General features: G+C 43.9%; 1 protein-coding gene across 26 annotated transcripts in view; it reads right to left on the bottom strand.

Moving 5' to 3' along the window:
• The window catches only part of LOC121588473 (basement membrane-specific heparan sulfate proteoglycan core protein), a 96,574-nt gene that overhangs the window by 48,893 nt on the left and 27,458 nt on the right, over positions 1–20,223 (bottom strand). For 18 of the 26 annotated variants that reach the window (XM_041906453.1, XM_041906476.1, XM_041906450.1 and 15 more), the window contains exons 3-7: positions 13,671–14,409; positions 13,452–13,605; positions 12,694–12,857; positions 11,952–12,344; positions 10,858–10,974 (exon numbers count right to left, since the gene is read on the bottom strand). In XM_041906453.1, coding sequence (XP_041762387.1) covers positions 10,858–10,974; positions 11,952–12,344; positions 12,694–12,857; positions 13,452–13,605; positions 13,671–14,409 — 1,567 coding nt within the window. Of the gene's footprint in view, positions 1–1,516; positions 1,754–10,857; positions 10,975–11,951; positions 12,345–12,693; positions 12,858–13,451; positions 13,606–13,670; positions 14,410–20,223 lie in introns of those variants that run through there. The other 8 variants (XM_041906467.1, XM_041906470.1, XM_041906471.1 and 5 more) reach the window with 8 other exon arrangements.

Raw genomic sequence — 20,223 nt, 5'->3', positions numbered from 1 at the left:
TCCCAACTGTTTGACTAAGCCATTATTCACCTTTGCGTTTGGGGTTTTTTTTTTGTCCCTTTGGGACGGAGTTAAAGGATAGAACATTAAAATAATAGTAAAAAAAAACAGCACCACGGCAGATTTTTGTCACGCCAGGAAACCATCAACACCTTGCTCGGCTAATGAACGAATATGATGACACTGCACGATAATGCCGACGACGCAGCCAATGGCTAAGGTGGATGAGCAAAGTGTAAACAGTTGCTGAACGATAATGGCGTGAACGCACCAACTGCATCGTCGTACCGTCGTCCAGTGCACTCTCGGTGGTGAATGATCACAACCGAAGGCAAAGTTGTATCATCATCCAAAATAGGCGCACAAAACTAAGTACACACACACACATGAACACACAAGTTTTATTATTTTGTGACTCAACTTAGTACTTGAAGCAAACATTTTTGAAGAATTGATTATTTTAAAATCTGGGCTGTAGCATACCGCTCGGCGATAATCTATCCTGCGCTGCACTCGTCAATCAGCAATTCATTCTGACGACAAAAATAACCTTGAATTTGGTTCATAATTATACACACGAGCTTTAGTTCCACTTTCGATGTACAATTTCACAATCGCACGAACCGTACAGCATTATCATCGGCGGTAAAGGTCACTTAAGAGTGATCCGTTCCATGTCCATTCTTCACTTAGCCGTCATAACACAGGTTGGCTTTTCGACACTCATGAGTTAAAATTATGATAACGGTTCTGAGTAAAAGCACATTAGATTAGATCGCACACTAGAACACCAGTGAAACGTCTTACATTTGTGAAGCATGAAATATATGCCTAATAATAGTCACCGGGGCCGAATGGAATTATTGTGTTTTAAAATATATAGGAGGAAGGTAACATGTACGGTCGGTTGAATGTGAATGTATGTCGCCTTTAAAAACCTACTAAATTGAACAATTTAAAGTATCTCATCTCTTTCAATGAAGCATCGCAAAAACAGATCAGGAGATTGGCTTTGTGGAGTTTGTATCACATTTTTAACATAGAGTGAAATGTTCCTGTAGGATTGTTTCATTTCTCACTGCCCATATGACCAGCCCTATCCCAAAACGATCACACAGTCATAACTGAAACCGTCGGTGTAAGCGCAACACGATCATTACGGTATGTGAAAATGTGCTTCTTCGCACGCCAACGGATTCTGAGAACGAAAGCGATCCGCATGCCATTAGACCGGACGCGTTAGCTTTATGCAGATGAAAATGTAAATTAAACCTGAATTGTCCTCCAAGATAAACCTCGCAACTTCTTCCTCCCCGCGAGCGTGAGGACAGTTGGCACCAGTTCAGCGCCATAAAATACGCGCCTGACAAATGAAGTGTCAGCAAAACACACCCGCGATCGAACACACCCAACAGCTAGAGCATGACTCAAGTCCACCGGCACCAGCAACCCCTAGAGCTACACACGATCAACAGCAGACACGGCGAACAACACGGCATTGAAAATTGCAACACACATCTATTCCTACCGGATCAGCGGATATTCACCGAAAACTCTAAACTAAACTAAAAAGCGCCAGCAGAGAGTGTCACTGGGCACACGATCATTCCCACCCCCTACACAGAAACGCACACACACACACACATACGCCAGCGTTTGTACAATGGAACACCGCGGAAGGACGTCCTGAGCAGCTCAAGATGCGTCCGCACTGGTTCGTTTTCCGGCACCGACTAACGTACTAGCGGGCGTACGACTGGCCGACTCGGTTACTATCGCGCTCTGCTGCTGCCTTGTGAGCGTAGCGCTCGCGAGAGCACACCCGAGCGAAGGAAGTGCGGGTTACTCATCTCCAGGCCGGCAAACCTTTTCGAGCGTGAACCGAACGGAAATGAACCCTTTGGCGGTATTGGTTTTGATTGCCCGTAGAGTGTGCCCGTGGTGTTGTTGTTGAGTTTTTGTTTTGTTTCAGTAGCAAATGTGCAATGAGCTATTAGCGGTAAAGTTTTGGCCTATCGACAGGCGCACCCAATTATGCACGCTTGGTGGTAATGGTATGTTGTGTTTGTGCTGGTAAAATAACAGCACAGTCACATAGTGCCAGTACCTGAACGCTATCGATGGGAGAGCCCCATCAAACATCTGCAGCAACCGACAGCATCCTATCGCCAGGAACTCATCGCAATGCATGGCAAGAAGTTCGATCGCGTCATCACCGTTGATTCGTTGATTTATGTTGATCTTCTTGCAGCCAGCCGATGGAAAACCCCATGTCACAATGTGTATCTTTTTAGTAGAAATGGCCTTTTTGTGCGAAATGGTGCACTTTTTCCATCGAAAAAAAGAAGAAATTTCCATCCCTAAAGATGACGCGAAGATGTGCACATACAATCACGATTCTCGCAACAAGAATGTTAAGTGATCCAATCCTAGCTATTTTTTTTATCCGGGAAAACCTTGAACCACCCACTGTACTGGCGCTTTAGCTGATGCGTTTTTCGCATTCCTTCTCGTGCCTGATTGAAATCGAAAACACTGATGCGACTATGAGCAAAAAAAACGCTCTCACATGCCCGCCCTGTATAAACAGAAACAATAAAACAACACAGTGCCGCTAGCGCTAGATGAGCGCGGCATTAATCATGTGTGTAGTGCATCAGGGCTCGCAGATGCAGCTGAATGCAAATCACTCGAAGCCGCAGTTTCAATTTGTGTTGTGTAATTTATGACTCTGTCATAAATTAAGCTTTTGTGATATTTATTCCTAATGGGAATTTATTTTATTACTACTGTTTACTTTTTTTTCCTTCATTAGCTCCAGCTAAGAACGCCTGCTCTCCTTGGTTGGAATCTTGTACGGTAGAGAATTATTCGAACGATCAGGTATGTCTTAAACATACTAGCTATCGATTGTTAAAACTGTTCATCAAATTGCATGACTTAAATAAACTCCATCAATGTCACGATTATTTTAGTCATTTTCGTTGGCAGTTAATAAATATGTCAATCAATCGTGACCTAATCACATATTTTTTATTTATTCCTTGACATAATATGAGCAAATAATTTATTTTTTTAAATTGAAACTTTAATTAATTATCAACTAAGACCATCTGAAGCCTGTAATAATACGTGATACAGTATCAAACTAAGAAATAGATCAACAAGCTAGCCCTAACTTTCCGAGTACGCTTCGTTAACAAGGCTTGAAGAGACAAACATTACTTCGTTTTCTATGCATTACAGCGCTTACTGAATGCCCCGACCGGTGGCACAGTCGATTGAGTAAGTCATAAAAATCAAACCCTTTCAAACGGTATGTCACGAGCGACCCTAAGACCAACCAATCGGCGGACCATTCCATTGGGACCGAAGAAAGAGACACACACCGTACACAAAGAAGGTCATTCCGAAAGTTCGGCGGTCTAATTTTCGAAACTCTCACCCGTATTGCCTCTCCCCATTCCTCCCCAGATCCAATAGCAAACACGCTTGGCATCGGTATTTAGTTTAGTTAATATTTTTCATCCACCTTTTGCTTGTCTTTGCCCAGCCACACGAGCTTCAAGCGGCCACGTGGAAGAGTTTTAATGTAATTATCGATTTAATAAAACATCCTTCCGCGGCCCCGGTTGTGGAGACAATTCGCTTCGCGAAAAAACGGTTGACATCAACTATCTCACTCGCACGCATACAACGTCCCTTGAGAAGGGAGCAGGGGACCATTCTTGGCCTTAGAGGTGGTTCAAAATTTCCACCCAACTCGGAGCGCAGTTCGTTTATCAGTTGAACAAATGAACTGAAACCGCAGCACCCTGACCATGGCGGGAAACGCAACTTCTGCTGGCAGTGTATGTGCGGCGCTGTCCTTTAAGCGCATAGGGCTTCTAATGAAGGGTGAAAATGGGGAGGAAAAAATCAGAAGTCACGATTGCACACGACGCTGTGACGGAATTGATCAAACTACGGGCGCACTCTGACCCCAGGCGGAGTTTAGTATCAACGGTTTTTTGAGGCAAGACATATTTACGCCCCGGAAAGTCGAGAGTGAGGTGGCCGCAGAGAGTGCGGCCCGGGAGATGTCGTAGCAAATTTGCACCATCATAAATTATCACGCAACATGAGAACAATCAAACGCCGGGCCTGTGCAATGTTCGCTACGAACGGTTGGTGCCCTGCATGGGAAGTGATAGCGGTTTAAGTACTGTTTTTAAAAAACGCTTAACACCAATTCGCGCTCATGTCAATTCGTTTTGCTTTTTGCAATCAATTCCTCGAAGAAAGGCTACCACTGTCTTGTCTCGAGCCACGGTTGGTGCACGGTTTTATGGGTTGGTTGGGTCACGCACTGACCCGATCAGGGAATAGTGCGGGAGCCGTCGAGTGCGTAAGCAGGCGCCGACGTTAATGCTAGATTGCTTTCCGAACCGAAGTGATGTCGAAGTGCGAGCAATGCGCCAAATCGAACCCAATTGAACCAATCAATTTCCAATCGCGAGGTGTTAGAACGAACGTCTATGATAACCACTCACACTCTGGCCGCCGGCTGGTGTGTTGCGGAGGGTTTCTGGAACGCGCCATATCAATCAGACCCCGTCAGACGCACACGGTCCCGAGCAAACCTCTCCCGTGAAGGAGAAAATCTGTCCCGCGCGAACTACCGCTCTCGCCCAGTCAGCGATGAATGCCTGCATTTTGGCGGGCTGAACTGGATGAACCCGCGTCCCCCGGCCCAGCGCAAGCGAAGCGACATTCCAGAGTGGCACAGTAAGCACTAAAAATAATATTCCTTCGCTCGCAAGCAACACCGCCTATCCCGGCCGGCTTTGGTACCAGCGCCGCTGCCTGTGTGATCTGTTTGGCTAGATCTGCAAGATCGTGTCATTTAATGTAAATAATATGCGGTGGGATACAGTGGGGTGATGATATCAACATATAACTTGGTGCATTTGTTCCAGCATCTAGCTGATGTGTGCGAATAGAATAGACACAGCTGCACCAAGCGCCCGAAGGGCAAAAGTTGGATCGCGGGAGCAGGCGCTCCACGCGCATTAATTGTCGTTGGGGTTATAGCTGTAGCTAGGGACCAGCCTTGCTTGTGTGCGAATGTGTGCTTACAGATGCTAAGCAAGGGAGTTGTTATATTTACTTTGTAAAGAGAGTTCAAGAGTAATGAACTTTAGCAGCAATCAAAGTTTATGGAATGCAGCTTACTGAAGAATGCGGTTAATAAATTTCTTAAATTTTCACGTTTTACTACCACGGGAGGGAGAAATATTGCTTGCGTATCGAATCGTGCTTAATGGATTATAAAATGGGGTGAATGAATTAAGGCACGTGCTTTGCCTCACAATTGCCCAATCAAACTACTATAAATCAAATTGTACGGATATGATACGATCTGTTACCATACGGTACTATGAATGTGTGTAGGATATTCACTCAAAATTTCTTATGACAGCTTATTGAATAACTATTAAAACTATCTGCTATTATTATCGACATTAGCAAAATATCAAACTTTACGAATATAAAATATTATTATCCGAACACTTCAGACGGCATGTGATATCAACAAGATTTCATTTCTAGTTGATTAAACGATTTCTCGTGTTCCTTACTGTTTTCTGGTAATGCAAACAAATGTTCCAAGTCAGTAAAACAAATTGCGTGCAAATTGTTAAAATAAGGAACGAAATGGAATTGCACATCGTAATGAACAAAACACCCGTTCAGATGGTTCGCGAAACATCCTTTTCTGGCTAGAGGTTTTCGAGGCTGAGTTAGTCCTGAACGTTCCATAAAAACTAACTCTTCCTCTTTCCGATTATCTTGTACAAAAACTTAGTAAAACTTAATTTTTGCCAATGAGTTTTTTCTGTCTCTTGCAAGCCATCGGTAAACGGAAAAGCAGTTAATAATAGACGCGGGGCAGAGTAGACAGCGTCTAAGTTTTGCTTTGCTGAAAACGTTCTCAATCCTAACCCCGCGGCATGCCAAAGCACAGCCCAATTCGTTAGAAGTTTGTGTGCGGCTCACAATAAATATTTGAAGTCACGCAATCGAATTGGAATCGGTTGAGACAAAAACGAAGCTCCGTATCAGCGCACACCATGCAAACGCTGGCCGCGATAGCTGTTTGGTAGCGAGTTTTTAAAAAGCGATTGCCACCGTCCAATTTGTGTGGCTTCGTCTGACAAACTTGCGCAAAATAGATCGGTGGGGTCCGCTGGTATGTAAAACCTGTCGTGATTACTGTAGATTGGCGTTTTGTTCCCGCCCGATTGGACTGTGCCGGCAAGCGGCAAAACAGTAAACGTTACTGTCTTGGAGGTTAGATCATGGTTGTACGATATGCGCCGTGCTCTCGTTTTTAACTTGATGACATTTTTATAGGTAAGCTGGGTCAAATCATATTTGTCGTCTATCGTATCTCTTGTTTGGCGGAATCCCTAGCAACATTTTATTTATGTGTGAGACTGTTTGCTCTCAGCTGCTCTCTTACGGACAGGAGAAAGCCCTAGACCGGCATTTGCAAAACACAGTCTGGCCGATGAAAAGTTTCTGTGGAGAAGTAGTAAATCTACGCTAGAACAATTCATTAGCGAAACCGATACGATAATGAACTGCATGAAGCCCCTGTATAATAGAAAGTTGTTCGCTTCTTCGCTTGGAAACGGAGCAAACGGGCAGCGAGGCCCTAGAATTGACCAGACTCCAGCTCAGAAATAGCTCGTGGTTGAGTTACTGCTATTTACCCGATCAGATTTGGTAAACGTAGCGCAATGTTCCGTGATAAATAAAGCAGTGAATGAGAATAGATATACTACAATAAACCCTCAAGTTTTAAGTTGGAGTAAAATTAATCATGTTTTGGCGCTGCATAACTTTGAAAATTGAAAAGACTATATGATATCTTCCCTCTTAAGGAGTTTAAGATGAACAAATATAAACCTAATTGCAAAGAGATTCAAGTATACTCACTAAACTTAAAAAAATACATCTCAAATGATAATGAAACAGGATCCTTTTTCCGGTTCAGAAAACACTTATCAAAAAGGTATAATACAGCTAGAAAATATACGTTAATAGCCGCTTTCCTACAAAATATTTCCTTGACCGGTCACCATCTCGTAAGGCTCTTGTGTAAACACGGCAATCAACACTTCAGATAGCTCACACCTCAATAGAGCATTCTTTTGTGTTTCTAAGTCCAAAGGATATGCTTATACTTATATACTACTTGAGATAATGAAACCAAAACGAAACCTCTTGTTTGAGGGTGTTGATTCAATTAAAGCTTGTTCAAATGGTTCCTTTCCATTCTTTTTCGGTCGTTCCGCTAAGGATTTTCTTTAAAATGAGTAACTATTTGAATTTTATTTAGAAAATTCCGAGTCTTTCAAAAAGCTACAAAACACAAACTTGCAGATTCTATTTTTTATAATTTCTAGTTTACTTAAATAAATTTACTTTTATTTTTTGTTATGTAATCTTGCAATAAATTGAATTGTCTACAAGCAAATAAATATATCTTAATAGCAATGAGGACTTATTCACCTCTGCTTACTATCTATATGAATTAACAATATTTTTTTCGTTGACACAGAAAAAACATACATCTAGATTTCATATGCATCATTAGAATAAAAATATATTCTAGGAAGTGGCAATCGATGTGACATAATTGAGACAAATAATAATGCTCTATCTTGAGCGGCTTCGCTGTGAATCGACTTAAAGGCACCGCGCCATGGAATAGATGCTTATCTACACAAACCAACCATAATCTAGGCCACGCTTAAAACATTCCCTTCTCGTCACCCTCCAAACGTAGGGCAAACTTGCATCTACACCGTTCTAAGCCAAACGCACGGAAGCTGGACCGAAAATAGTTTCACTTTTATGCTTTCTAGGCTACCATCCGGAACTGTGGAACTTTAAGTGGTTCCTCTCACGATTTACAAGACTCGTTGCTCGGCAAACGGGCACACACACACACACACACACACACACACACACACACACACACACACACACACACACACACACACACACACACACACACACACACACACACACACACACACACACACACACCGACAAGTAGCAGCAGCGTCTAGTAATTAGATTCGACCAATTAGCGATATGCATATTGCACCCTGCATTTGCATACATCTATGACGAACGGGCGGGAGCGTCGTCCTAAGAAAAGTGACCTGCATTCCCCTGCTGGCCGAAGTGGGGGGGAGTGTGTATGCATACTGAGGTGCTGAAAATGGTGAAAGCGGAAAATAAAAATCGCATCGACTGCTCTCGTACCGTCAGCACATCTTAGCGCAAACGATCGTATCACTCTTCCGGGGCATCTGCTTTTAACTTTAAGGGTATTTGTATGTGTGTATGTATGAGCAAGCGCAAGAGGGAGAAGGAAGGCAGTATGCCTACACATCATGTTCGTGGTAATGAAACATGTTTGATCTATAAATCTGCAGAGATAACGTTTGCGATACGGTTGGCGTTTTTCTCCCTCTCACCGCCGAAGGTTTCCCAGCGTTCTTCTTAACGTTCTCTTTTACCGCCAGCAAGGCATCCTTCAATGAAAGGATGGATTTTTTACACGCTTGATGACATGCATACCGTGCCCATTGGCGTCATTACTCACCCTGTCCTTCTGTCGGTGTCGGTTTGTCGTCCTGACCTTCCGCAACGAGCCAACGGGCGTCGAACGGTGCACGTTTTCGCTCCGTACGCTTCCGCAGCGTGGAAAACAAGTCCCGGCGAATTCTCACGTCGTACCAAACATTTTTCAACCCGCCATCGAATCCCTTGATGCCTTCATTCGGGTGTCAAATGAGTTCGTGTCGGTGTCGCAGGATTTATGCCGCCACCGGTGCAGCATCAACCCACTGCCAACTCTGTGGAACGAGCTCCCGGCGGTGCCGATGTTCACCTGAGTGAGGCTCTTCAAGAGGAATTTTAAATTACCACTCTTTTTACGCTTATGTCGGTAACATCATGTTCCCTCACTGCTGCCAGGTACAAGCAGAGGAGCGAAATTCTAAAAAAAAAATCGTCTCGATGCCACCCCACGTATCATGTTATGTTGCAGGTGCATCAGATGATTGATAAAATAAAAGCTCTCGATGCATGCGTGGACAGCGAATTAGATTCATGTAACGCTCTAATCTCATCGCTCCAAAAATCAAAAATCGCTCGGGCTCATATCAACTAGCGCGACACACTTCAATAAAACATCGGTACACCACTTCATAGCGTGGATTGAATTTCCTGTATGTGTGTGTGTGTGTGTATTGGCCTACCCAACAGCACCCAGGAGAGGTTCGTAATATGATCATCCTTTCGTTCGGTTTCTGGTTTTTGGTTCAATCTCGTTGTGTTAGTTTTTTTTAACACTTGTTTAATCGATTGAAATTCCTTTTGAAAAGCTTTTCGTCACATTTCGATAAGGGTTATCTTTCATTTATGAACCTGTTCCTAACTCGTCGACCGGATGTGCTTTTGTAGAAAGGCTTTGGTGTAACAAAGGCAACTGAATGTGGCATAACTTTAATGAAATCTTTTTTAATAAAAAAAACCACAACTCTTTCACATTTGCTGAAGTGGTGTGGTTTGTTAAAGCATATTTTAGCTATGTTTTGCCTTTTTTTGCTGACACAATTGTATCAAATAAGTTTTCTATTTAACGAAACATATTTATAATTACAGTGCAAAATTCAAATGCACAGCTACGCGCACCAACATCTCACCCTTTGATTACACGGTCCCTACAAGTAATGCGGCCTTTAGGATGGAACCGTTTGGTAGGATTTTGATTTACGACGCTGGAAAGTAAATAAATTCAACCCCTAAAAACCGGGTGTAATATTTGTTTTCGCTGCGGATTCGTTTTAAAAGGGCCGAATGAAAAACGCCTTGAAGTAGGGCGTTCCACGTGGTGTCACAATAACATAACTAACAGCAACAACTTTTCTAGAGTAAACAGAACTGTAACACACACCCACAACCAGTAGGAGGAAAAAAATACAGACACCAACTATGGCTCGGGAGGAAAATTCATTCGCCCGGTGGCATTGAATCCCGAAACGAGAGCATACATTAGTCGCACCGCGGGTGGTACAGCAATGAGTCGAGTCTTGAAGGGTGTCCAAGCATTCCGGTACATCGATGAAACCGACCCGACCGACTGTACGGTAAGCACGACGGTTTTCTTTGAGGGTTGGAAATTGTACGCGAAAAAAAAACACACACACACAACGTCTGGATAGGGCGGAAAATGCTCCACGAGTGACTTCGACTCTCACGCCGGAAAGGATGCTGCTCTGAAATTATGCGTTGTCGTCCTGTCCTTGCATGCGGCAAGTAGAAATGATAACGAACACACACACACACACACACCACACACACACACACACATACACAAAACCCATCATCATCGCACCAAACGGCACACACCACAAAATGGGGCGGAAACTTTTGCGCACTCGAGCATGAAGCACGAAACCGTGCAGCCGCTTGGTGCGATGCGTTTCGCTTTGCGTGGGCAAAAACACATAACTGGATGCTGGCTGGTGGACGCCTGGTTGTCACTCTGTACTGCTGCCCACCCACGGAACTCAGTGTTCATTTTATTTCTTGTCCACCCTAGAGGTGGTGAAAATGGAACGACATTCGATTTTACTTGCCATTGGATTGTGTGGCAACGAAAGACTTAAAGTTGAATGGAAACATAAGAACCTCTTGCTTTCATATCTCTTGCAAACAAATGTCTTTTTTTACAAAACAGATAAAACATACGAAAAGCGTGGAAAAAATTAAATAAAAATTTACACTTACCAGTCGAGGGACAGTCGGCTTCATCCTGTCCGTCGCTACAGTCACGATGGCCGTCGCACTTCTTCGCAAGCGATACACATCTGGTTCCGTCGCATGAAAACTCATCCTTTTCGCACTCTGATTAGTGTGTGTTGCACGCAAAAATAGATGTGTGGGAAAAAAGGTAAACAATTGCAAATCAATAAACGTTACCCGTTACGAAATGAGCAAGTGAAGCGTTGAAAATGGCGACGGACAAGGCGGCACACCGATGAAAGAGCAAACCAATAAGAGTTTATTTTTTGTTACTGAACCCCGCCGAAAGCATTGACAGTCGTGTGATTTGGAATCGCTATTACCGCATGAAGAATATTAGCTGATTAAGCCAGGTGAACCCACTCACAGATTGGTGGTTCCTGAAAATGCTTCATTGATTTTAAGGTAGCAGACACACACGCACACACACAAAGATCTATGAGGACTTACTCAAAACAGAATAAGGACAAAACAAGAGCACAAAAACGCACACAGTAACGCACAGGAACCAAATGCAGATGGAAGTAGGATAAACAGTATGGTTGGCGAAAGAGATAAAGGAGAGTCTAGAGGCTTTCAGACTTGGCTTGGTGATAATCGATGCACGATGATGATATTGTTCTTAGAAAATATGGAACGCAAACAGCATACAGACAATGTGGAAAGAAAGCGATTATGGTTTTAGCCCCAAAGTTAAAATTCTTGAAATGAGATAGTTAGTGACATAAGGCATGTAATGAAAAATCCCAAATGAAAGAGAAACAGCACAAATTTGTTTTAGTTATTATCAAAAACGAAAAACTTTTACAAAGGTTTCGAATCATAGCAAATGAACAGATGAAAATAGATCGGATGAATCCAAATAAAATGGGAAAATCCAACAGAAACCAGAAAAACACACACACACAGTAGCAGTTGGTGAATAATGAAGCCCAGGAAAGATCATTGGATTGGAAGCTCCCCGCAGAAAAGCAGCAGGATAATGGAAGGTAACAAACAAAACAATAGAGCAAGCCAAAATGTGCGAAACGCGACTGCGGAGGGCAACAGAACAAACAATGAAATAAATCATAACCAACTTTGGCACTCGGGTGCGTTTTCATCTTCGCCGTTGGGACAGTCGGGGCGGCCGTCACACCACTGGACCGCACAAATGTACACGGACGTCTTGCCGCACCGAACTTTGTCGTCGCCCCGGCACAGATCCTGCGTTTCCTCGGCATCGTAATCGCCGAAACGAGCCCGCACCGTGGTCGGCTCCACGTCATCCACGTCGTTCGGGCCACCGATCGGTCGATCGGTAGCGTAATCCTCGTCTTCCTCCTCCTCATCGTCCTCCTCCTCGTCGCCTTCATCGTCGCGGATGGGGTCGCGGACGGGGTCGCGGACGGGGCCGCGGACAGGGTCTCGGGACAGAGCCGGGAAGGGTTCAAGAATGACCTCATCCTTGCCTAGATCGTCAGCATCTACACCTGCGCGTAGCAAGCGTAGGAACGCGGGAACGCCGGAACATGAATGGGAACAGGACAGGGAAAGCGTTAACATAAGGGGCAACGGTGCATGGGGTAGAGTGTGCAGCAAAAAGACCGTGCGTGAACGAAATCTCGCACGTCTGTCATGTTGCCGTCGAGTAAAGTGGAAGTCATTGCGGAAGTTTGATCCAGCATTCTTCGGTTAAAGTGTATGTATACACACTCAAACAAACACACACGCGCAAAAGAAATTATTCATTCAAAGGGTGGGCTGGGGGGACTACGTTGCTAGATCTAGAAAAAAGTCCTAGGAATGGGATGCCTAAAATGGGTGATACGCCATATTTACCGGTGTCATCTGCCAGCACCAGGGAAAGACCGTCCGGGCGCAGTTCGTAGTGACCACTCTCAAGCTGGGAACGGATTCTATCCTCCATTTCGTCCAGGTTGAAGTCTTTCGGTGCATTCAGCTCGAGCGTTACCAGTGTTAGCTGGTTGCTGGACGGATATGGGCTAAAATTTGTAACAAAAAAATAATAACTTTATGTTCAACAACATTACATTTTATTATCGTAAAACTAAGATCAACAATGTGAGTTCGATCGAGTAAAACGTAACTAATAATCCTACTATCCCCTTATTGCCTTCAACCACGCGGTGCTCGGTATATAAGCTAGTCGTGTAAAAATTGCGCCAAATCTCCGTTCACTCACGTGTGAGCAAAAGATAAAGCGAGACGGCAAAACAACAAGGGAGAAACTCCATTCGTGTTGTAAATTCTTCCTCACTCAGTTGCGAGCACCGGTCGTCAATCCGAATCCCACGGATGAACCAAACTGCAGTCAATCTCACGGATGAACCGAAAGCTTAGCCGGTTTAGCATGCAACATTGCATGCAAGAGCGGTGTTTTGTTCATTTTGACTGTTCGGATTATTTCGCTTCGTGTTTTGCTTCGGCACGTTGCCTCGCTTGAACCGGAATCCCCCTTACCCTGGGGAATGTTTATCTTTCTTATATATGAATTGTATTATTCTGTGTCTAATTCAACCGTTAAATAGACCATTATATTCACGAAAATTAAATTAAATGCATCGTTTGCTACTCACTCAAAGCGTTTCGCTGTCACCACAAAGTCCGTCCGCAGCGCCTCATCGATCAGGTTCTTCACCAGCGTATTGACGTGCGATAGCTTTTCGGCATTCTGACGAGGATCACGCATACTGCTGTGGAACGGTTCATCCAGCGTGATTGTCATTTTATCTACAAAAAAAGTTAATCTCAGTAAAGCGTATTCCCATTGCCTGCCGGACGGTGGTTAGACTTACAGAATGTCCACGTATCTTCTCCGGGTGCCGATTCACCGGAACCCTCGAAACCGCTACCTTCGGAGTCGGCGAACGTATCATACTGGCGCTTAGGACGTATGCCACCGAGCTTGCTCGACTTACCGCCAACAGCCGGTATCGCATTGTGAGCCTGATGTTGTTTCTGATGCACTCCGGAACCGGACCGCCGGGTAGTTGTCGTTTGCGTGACCGAAGCAGCATCCTTTGTCAGCTTCTGCTCGCGCCTCAGCTGTCGCTCTTCTTTCGTTAGCTGCACTTTCTTTTTGTTCTTCAGCTTCTGTGGCTTTTCCTGGGCGCTCGCCTTCTTCTTCTGCTTGCCATGCTTGGTGCCGTTGCTGCGGTCAGCTTCGGCTGCCTGTGAGCCGCTCCACAAGCTGTCCAGACTGCGCTTTATGCGCTTCACGTTGCGCACCAGCCAGCTCTGGTTGGAGTCATCGCTTGGCGTTTCATCCGGCAGTGAAACCTCATTGTCGGCCTCATTTTCGGCCTCATTGTCGTCCTCGCCGAACTCCTCGACGTCGTCCGAGACGTAGGACAGCTCGTCGCTCCCGATTGGCTCACCGATGTCCACCGACTCGTCGGAATGGTCAAACGTGGGTTTCGATTGAGCGGCAAATAATCGAAGATTTTCTTGATTCTCCATATCCATTAGCCTGTCAAAGTTTGATGAGTCGGTTGGCTTTTCATCTTCGAACACCAGGTCGCTGTCCCGTGCACTCTGTGGAAGAAATTGGAGGAAAGAGGCTGTTAAAAAAGTCGATCGCTAAAGTTTTTAATTTCACACATTGCTTACACTGCCCAGCAACAAAGCTTAAAAACATTACAAAAAAGCCATTGGTAAGGGTGAAACTTTTTTACAAGACAACCCAAAAATCGATGGCAGGATATTTTTTTTTACTCTTCTACAATAAACGGAAAATCTTGCCAACCACCGTGTTTGCCGGTTTTGGTACGAAATTGCATCCAGAATGACACAATGTGTGTGTTTTTTTACGAAACCATTCTTCCCCCCCAAACGTTGAAGGACCTATTTTGACTGATACTGCGGCGCGGTCACTTTCGCTGTGTGCCGTTGAACGCGCTCCGTTCTCTTGGCTGTTCGTTTGCACCACCAAGAAGTCAGCCCCGAAATCGCGTTTAATCAAATATTCCGAGCACGCGACAGCAATTTTAACCACCGGCATCACGACGCGCTCATTTTTCGCTCGTTTATTAGGTGTTGCTGGTGGCCGATGGCCTGTCCACTCGCCGCCAGGGTCGGTAGGATTCGGTAAAGGGCAGCGTAAAGTAATGTGAAACAAAGTGAGCACACCGAGCGTACAGTCCATGCGCCGGCACCACTGGCAACGAGCGAGATACTTCCTGCCCGGAGGGTTCATTTGCTAGCCCATTTTCGGCTGACGGTACGTTCGGGACGCTGTTGCTGGTGGGCTTGGACAGAGCACAGGATGATTGGGATGGAAGAAAAACTCAAAAAGTGTAACGTTTGGGAAGATGATGAACAGCTCTATTATGTTTTCCATTCAGAGTAGACGCGTTCCTCTCGTATAAGCTTGTTGAAGTTCTGGCGAAATTCTTTAGTTCCGGTAGAATGTACAATGGTTTTTCGGTGTGCAGCGTATGATTTTAATGCATCGAAAACAAACCCAAGAATGTGCAGCAAAAAATTTCACCTAAACAAAGGAACATCGATTGAAACAATCTCAGTTCATCTCCTGTTGCGTCTCATTCATAACTTCTTATCAGATCAACAATCAACATAAAATGTACGAAGCAAAACACGCGTCAGATCGTAGAAGGGAGTGATAATGTCTTTCCATCCACTCCTCCAACAACTCTATTCGGTCGATGACGGTTCACCATGAGGGAAACAAGAGTAACAAAAGTTCTGCTCGTAGATGAGTTTCACGTAGCATCTTTCTCGTGTTCACATTCTCCGGAAGGGTCAATGGAAGAAGAAAAAAACTCTAACGAGATGAACACAAGTGCAAGAAACACATCCTAAAGTGGTCATTTACCGGATCATTTGGTCGAATTTGCCGTACAGAGTGTCGATAATCATGACTTGGTAATAAGCATACTTCGAATATGTTATTAAAATACTTACAATAAAACTGCTTACTTACAAAAGTAACGAAAGAACGATGTTATAGCTCGATCAATGTAAGTTAATATCCTTTTTTAATAACTATGGATAAATATTGTAAACGCGTTATGTACACTTTGTTGACTTTAATTACAATCACAACAATAAATTGTTGTAACAGTTCGAATACCAGAACAGACCACAAAGTATGCACACCAAAGAGAACATATGGTCAAAATAGGTCAAACAGCTGTGAACTGATGCTGGGGGCCCTCTTGCGAAATCTTAAAACTCCCATGAAGGGCAATCGTCAGCTTTGGGCGCCAGTGGCGGCTTATTTCTTGCGCCATCCAATCCTAACTCATATAACGGCTACTAACGCCAGTGTGTTTATGGTGTTAATTCAAACCCAACCCAACAATTCTGCCGTGGGGAAGGTATCCTTGCACCATTCCTTCCCCTCTAAGCATTCCAGCGTATAAAGTAAAATCTCGCAGTCACCGACAAACACTCGGACCGGGCACCGTATACATTTTTACGATTAGCATTAGTGCAGAGGCATTACCGATCGGAGTTGCACAACGGCAAAAAGCTTTTTCATGCGCAGTCGGATCGAGTAAACCACCAGATTAGCATGGAGAGCGGCTTGCTTGATGAGCCGCGTGAGCAGCAGAGCCAGTGCGCTCATACAGTGCGTCACGAAGAAAGGAGCGAACGATGTATCGAGCAAGGGTTTGCATCCTTTGACCGGTGCAATTGATATAATTATTACATCATTGTGACAACGATGCAATGGAGCTGTTACAATCAAGTGATAGTGAAAGAGTTGAATCGAACAAAAAGTTGAATGGCGTCCCATGAATGATTCTGCCGCTAACGAGGAAAAATTGTATCATGATTGGTTCAATTGATTCCCGAGTTGCGCAGACATGAAGTTCTACACTGTTGCTGAATGATTGGAACGATTATTATTAATTTTAAATTGTACATAGCTTCGTTTTTCTGTATCGAGTGCTACTGAAGACCCTTAGTAATTAAATGTAATTAAAATGTGTGCAGCAATAAAATACAACAATGTGGCGATGACAAGTAGTGCAGTTTCGATATGTATAGCAATAAATTCAACTCTGTATCTTGTATTGTTGATATGTCTGAACAATATACTAGCAACAGTTTCTTAATCTGGAGATTAGCAAAGAAAAAAACACTAATAACAATTTATAATACTATGTTTCACGATGCTATTTGAACGAATATTTGCGCTACACTGTACAAATCTTAGCGGACAGTCTCTTGCCACGCTAATGAAGCCAATGCACAAAACGATCCCTCTGCCGGTACTGTAACGTAGGCCGATCATCATCACAATCGCGCCCCGTGTTAGAATATATGTAAATGAAAAACGCAAACAAACCCGTCGGACCCGGACACGGCTTTGGGCCCGGCGCTGCTAAGAAAGCTGCGTGGTCTGCAAGTAAATTGACACGAGCACAATTTCCCACCAACAACTGCCGCTGGGACGATGGGTGGAGCGAGACGGGAGGGAGCGCGCATCATTCTCAGCGAATCTTGTGCTCGGCTTGTGGTCATTTGAGCCTATATGCATATACACTGTTCACAATGCTAATGAAATCGTATGGCAACAGTTTTGACCACGCAAAGTGGTATGATATCATCCTGCGGATTAGGAATCATCCTTCTTTCTTCTTCCCCATCGGTCGGTGCTGCCGCCGTGCGGCCCAACGGTCCAAGTGCTGCTCACTCGTGCACCGGAAGCGAACACTTTGTCAGCGTGAAATGGAGATAAAGTGCTTCAAAGTGATCGTTTGTCCCGTCAAACGCCAGCTCGTATGGTGCAGCAACCAAATTGGGTCTCGTGTGGGAATCACGTGCCGGGCAGATTCTATGCGGGCCGGCGGGACACATCGGAGCGGGAATCTTTTCATCCTCACTCCTATTCCAAATATGCGTGGAGTTGTTGAATGAGTTCATTAAAATTGGGGGTCGCTTTTTGTTAGTGGCATCGGTCACATTTGGATAGAGTGCACCACACGCATTTGCTTATTTTATCTTTGAAACTTTGAAAACAATATATTGTTATGATCCCATATCGAAATTTAATCTCATTTTTTTAAAGTATTTGAAACAAAGTGATAAAATCAAAACTCATCAATAGAACTATACAATTATTAAAAATAATCTCACCAGACTTTCTAATTGTTCCTGTTTACGCCATTCTTCATCTATTTTCTTTTGCCTGGTTGAATTGCCACTGAATATTGTCGATCCAGGCCAAACCTAAGCTACATTACCAAAGTCCATCGACATAAACGCCGACGGCGCGCCTTTTCGACATCTTTTAGTGTATATGGGACGCATTAAGAACGGGACTATAAATAGCCGATCCATCCGTTTTTGCTATTTTAAACAGTGCGGGAAATCATGTGTTCCTGTTACGAGTGACCGCTTGACAGCGTGCACGAGAGATGCACGGAAGAAGCATTCCAAACAAATACCACAGCGAAACTCGAACCCGGAAAGGTTGAAACCATCCGGCAGCGAGCTGGTGGTGATGATAGTGCCAACTTGTCTGTTGACTTACAGGCAGCACATCAGATGGTCCACCCAGCTCCAGCAACTTCCCCACGGAAATGGCTCACAGAAGAAGCGTTTGTTTTATTTTCTATTTTTTGTTCGTCGTTTTTCTTGTGTCTTTCGCTTATTCGATTGAAACAATCGATACTGTTTAAGCGAGGTGCAGATCACTCATCGTGATCATTCGTAGACATTCCTGTACTCATCCATAATGGTGGGAGCAGTTTCGTTTGAGCTAGTTACTTTGATCTCTACGACATTTTTAAACGCTACTAAGTGCATTGTCCGGTTAATGTGGCGCTAGGAGCAATGTACGTTTTTTTTTTTCAATCATAATATTTCTATTTTTGTACATAGCTAGTACAGTCACATATATCTTATTCATTGCAAAAAAATCTATGACCATATGATGCATACTGATCCTCTTCAGTGAAACTCCACATAACACCAGACTTGAAACAATTTGTCTGTGACGCTAGTGACTAGTGGCGTTCAGTTAATAAGGTGATGTCATGGGTGGCTTCCCTTGTTCATCCCGAGCGACGACACTTGATATTCGTTATTTATTGCCATTGACTTCTGCCATCCGTGGCACCCCTGCGGCATGCCGCCAGTATCCCACCCTTGTTACCACGCAACGACCTACTGCCAGCACCAATCCACGTCCACATGTAGCGCTGGCTCAACATTTAAACGAGCCATAATTAAGACTAAAGCCCAAATAATACCAGACCAGATCGTCCACGCTCCGTTTCGAGTCGCGTTATTACCGACATTAATTCTCCGTGCGCATGTAAACGTTGCTCGGGCGGCACTTTTAGTGTGCGTGAAAAGAAAACGATGATGATCTAAGGAAGGGGAGGGGTGGGGATTGGGAGGAAATTTGCCCTCCAATCTAGGTAGAAATACAACAATCGGCAAAGGAGATTGGAAAATCCTCCCGAAAACATCCACACATTAACGATCGGTCACATATCTTGTTTCACACGCCTGACTGTACGTGTTTGATCTGCCGCTGATGTCATGCGTTGGTGCCTTACCGGGATGGACGTGATGAACTAGATGGTTTATTACTTCCAGTGAAACTGTCACTCATTATTGATATGATGTAATAAGATTATGCGTACTGAAGGCCTTTGTAATCTCGGATAGCAACGTTCGTAAGTTATGCGATCTGTTGAAACCTTTCTGTTTCGCAATGAACGGCTACTGTAAGTCTATCATATTGGACACAGGAAGTTCTATCACATAGAAGTACATTCTTTTTTCAAACACACAGAAGCCATCTACTAAATTCACATGCCACGGAGAAAAAAATCGTTCTTATAACCAAGAAGCTCTTGAACTATCTCAAAGGCCAACTACTAAGCACTACTAAGCAGCAAAATCTCGTACAAATCAAGTAGGGGTTTATGAGCTGTTGTAATTCTCTTTCTTCGAATAGCAGATTGCCACATTTTAACCATCTGTTTCAACTAGTGAACCGAACGAACTTCACGCCACCATGCGATAACCGTTTAGAGGATGTACTTGAGCTGCTTCAGTCTAATATCTATTGATACCCAATGATTCAATGATTGAAACGAATAATATGTTTAGCACTACACTTAAAAGAAGGGGAGTTTGAAATGTTTGTAAGCAGCAAGCTCATTTTATGTAAAGATATTGAAAGGAAATCCTTGGGAGAACTTCAAATGGCATCAAGATCAGTGGCATTCGTTATTCCTTTAATCCTACTCCGTCGCTAATTGAACTTTCAATTAACATTTCTGGGCAATAATCTGTATCATTACGATACTGTGTCCATCGAAAGACTTGTTAATATCAAGAGGAGCTACAAATATTCATCAC

This window comes from Anopheles merus, chromosome 2R, assembly GCF_017562075.2.
Source record: "Anopheles merus strain MAF chromosome 2R, AmerM5.1, whole genome shotgun sequence".
NCBI lineage: Eukaryota > Metazoa > Arthropoda > Insecta > Diptera > Culicidae > Anopheles > Anopheles merus.
Note: the sequence above shows the minus strand (reverse complement) of the source record. Positions and strands in the feature narration are given on the sequence as shown.